Here is a 3,376-nt window from a genome sequence, read left to right as displayed (position 1 = left end):
CCTGCTTTTTGCAGTTCACTAAGTGCGAAGAGTTCTTCCTCTTCGACTTTGCAAAAACTCCAGTCCCTTCTAAGGTATGGTTCTGCAGGAGGAAACAAAGAACTTATTATCTTTCTGACCCAATCGGGATTGTCCAGGCCGGGGGTCTTTTGCCTCGTCACTAATTTTTTTAGTCACGATGGGTACTTATCGACTTCCTCGATTAGGTCCTTCCAGCTACGGCGTCGCGACCTGCGGATCTCTTTTTTGAGGCCCTTTTTCGCCTCCTTGAATGCCTCTTTCAGCAAGGGATCTCCCTTAGATCGGGTATATGTCCTTCTTGCTGTGAGGCATTCCTTTCTCAAGGAGGCTAGCTCCTCTGACCACCAGTGCAAGGATTTTCTTACGGGAATGGCGATTTTGCGTGGCATAGACGCATTGCAAGCGGTGACTATCATGTTCCTCACCGCTCGAACCTCCCCGTCCAGACTGCTCGGCCTCTTCACCCAGCCCAAGTCCTCAATTAAAAGGGCTTTTCTTAGGGACCGGCCGAACTTTTCCTTGTCGAGTCTCTTTATATTCCACAAGGAGGTCTTGCGACTAGGAACATCCTGTCGCTTTCCTCCTTGTGTGTCTCCCATCGAGACTGAGAACTCAATGTACTGGTGGTCACTTTGATACCGGTCAACTGTGTGGTGGGTAGGTGACTGGCTCAAAGGTGCGAGAGAAGCCCAAAAAACTAAAATTAATTCGGCAATGAAATTAATATTTTAGGGAAAAAAAATGTTGAATTGAGAATTACGAAGGGGAGGGGGGGGTAAAACACGATGACTTTAGCGGCAGTAGTTGACAGAGCCGATCGGTGACGTCGACCTCAAACCCAAGCAGGGTTCCGAGAGACGAGGACCCGTTCTACTCCAGGTGTCGAGCACTTGAACCTAAGCAAGGTTCTAAGTACTGTCCCCTGGAGCCGGTTGTCGCTACTTGATGGACCTGAGAAATAATGGTGCGTTTGTTTGAAACAAAATATTCTTTACGTATAAGATTGACAATTTATCCTGAAAAGGACTAATTGTCAATGTAAAATTTGTTTGCTTTGTTTGTCCTGAAAAGGACAGGTTGGTAGAAATGGTGAGGTTCGATGAAAATTCCGCGGCCAGCGGAACAGAGATGAGACGTCGTTTCCAAATTCCAAAATAAAATATTTATTCAAATATTTTTCCCTGAAGAGGACGGCAGGGCCGAAGACAGTGCATCTGCAAATTTTAAAGTCTCTCCACCCTTTTTCACTATCACGAGAACCTCCTGTTTAAAAGTTCTCCTGATTTTCCGGATCACGGTACCCGTATCTTCTGGGTTTACCTTTGCTTTTATCAGCGGAAAAATACCCTCATACAACTTTGGGTCTCTTGCCGTGATTTTAACGGCTTCCGTGCTCCTTAGCTTCAAAGGGGGCTTCGGAAACTCTTTTTTCTCACCTGAGGGCTTTTCTTTTCATCGAACTTTTTAAGGGGGTCGTTTGGGGAGAAGTAGCAGCTGTAGATACGAACACCCGCCACCTCTACCCAAACAAAGCCCTTATCTGTCTCCAGGAAATCACCAATAGCGATGTCCGGGTTACACACTTGTATTCCGGACCTTCCCGATGCGTCCTGGAACCAGACAGAGAATTCTGGCTTTCTACACTGCTCACTGAAGATCAGTTCCACATGGGGAAACAGCGCTCTTATGATTTTTTGAACCCAAATCGGATTGCCTAGACCAGGGGTTTTTTGTCTTGAAACTAATTTCTTAGTAACAATTTTAAACGCCAAACCCCATGGATCATTCTCGGTCTTCCCGATTAGGTCCTTCCAGCACTTTCGTTGGCTACTCCTTATAGCCCGCTTGAAGATTCGCCTGGCTTTATGCCAATCTTCTTGCAGCGTGAGGTCTCCCTTCGAGTGGGTATATTTCCTCCTCGCTGCATTGCATTCTCTCCTTCAGCGGGCTAATTCATCGCTCCACCAGTACAGAGCACCCTTCCTTGCTTTTGTTTGGCGCCGGCGAGGCATAGAGCAGTTGCAAGCATCCGCTATAATCTGCCTCGCCTCTCTCGCTATACCCTGTACAGAAGTTGGCTCCTTCTGCCAGCTGGACCTCTTGATAAGGCGAGCTTCGGACAGGGACTTTACCAACTTCTCTCTATCTAGTCTTCTGAGGTTCCAGGAAGGTTTCTTTTTGTCCTTTTGTGGACGATTGCACCCTCCCGGCTCTTCCTCGGAGACTGAAAACTCAATGTACTGGTGGTCGCTCATGGTCACCTGATCCAGCACCTTCCAATTCTCTACTCTGCAGGCCAGGCGAGAAGATGCAAATGTTAGGTCAAGAATTGACCCTGACGCTCCTCGCCTAAAAGTGAGCTGTTTGCCCCGGTTCATCACCACCAGGTCATTCGCCGAGACCATATCGGTGACCAAGATTCCTCTCCTGTCCTGGCGGGTCTCTTCCCATTCCGGCGACTTACTATTGAAATCTCCCGCAATGAGGACATCCCCGCGGAAAGCTTTTACGCTCTCCTCAAGAGAGCGAATCTCGGTGTCGAACTTCTTTAGGGGATCGTTTGGGGAGAAGTAGCAGCTGTAAATACGAACACCCGCCCCCTCTACCCAAACGAAGCCCTTATCTGTCTCGAGGAAATCGCTGACAGCGATGTCCGGGTTGCAAACTTGAATCCCGGACCTGCCCGATGCGTCCTGAAACCAGACAGAGAATTGTGGCTTTCTATACTGCTCACTGAAGATAAGTATATCGGCCTTCCTCTGCCTGGCAGTCTGCATCAGGAGGTCCTACGCGGCTTTACCTCTTCCGAGGTTAACCTGGAGCACCCTGAATTTTGGACTTTAGCCCCGATAGGATTTCCCAATAAACTGGGCAAGCCCTGCTTCCTGGGAGGTGGCTTACATCCCGTGACCCCTTATCCAAGCAAGTCACGCAACGAGCTGAGCCTTTGCATGCCTTGCTCTTGTGTTCTGGATCGCCACACTTCCAGCAAGCGTTTCTCCTGTCTGGGCCACCGCAGCCCCGCGCCAGATGACCGTAGCAGAGGCATCTAAAGCATCTGTCTACTTCCACTCTGGCTCGGACTCTGCAGTTGACCCAGCCGATCCTAACATGACCGGTCTTAATCAGCGATTCCGCGTCTACGTCTGGCAGACGCAGTATCGCCATCTCCGTACCTCCGTACCGAGGAACAAGTTGGCAGGGCACTTCCAACTCTGGCTTGCCCAAAGCAACCCTGTACTGCCTTCTGTACTTTTCCAGCGACCACCGTCTCGTCAAGGTCCACGATCTCTATTGGCCTCGTGGAGACCACTGTCCTAACCTCCGCTTTTCCATCAAGGGCAGTGGTCAGCGC

General features: G+C 49.6%; 1 protein-coding gene across 1 annotated transcript; it reads right to left on the bottom strand.

Annotated features, from left to right (window-relative positions):
- Positions 1–1,961: 1,961 nt before the first annotated feature.
- LOC122502821 lies at positions 1,962–2,798 on the bottom strand. The gene has a single exon (XM_043613087.1). It carries the CDS (start codon positions 2,796–2,798, stop codon positions 1,962–1,964), a length of 837 nt encoding a protein of 278 aa, XP_043469022.1.
- Positions 2,799–3,376: the final 578 nt, after the last annotated feature.

This window comes from Leptopilina heterotoma, unplaced genomic scaffold, assembly GCF_015476425.1.
Source record: "Leptopilina heterotoma isolate Lh14 unplaced genomic scaffold, ASM1547642v1 Lhet_239, whole genome shotgun sequence".
In the NCBI taxonomy this organism is placed as follows: domain Eukaryota; kingdom Metazoa; phylum Arthropoda; class Insecta; order Hymenoptera; family Figitidae; genus Leptopilina; species Leptopilina heterotoma.
Note: the sequence above shows the minus strand (reverse complement) of the source record. Positions and strands in the feature narration are given on the sequence as shown.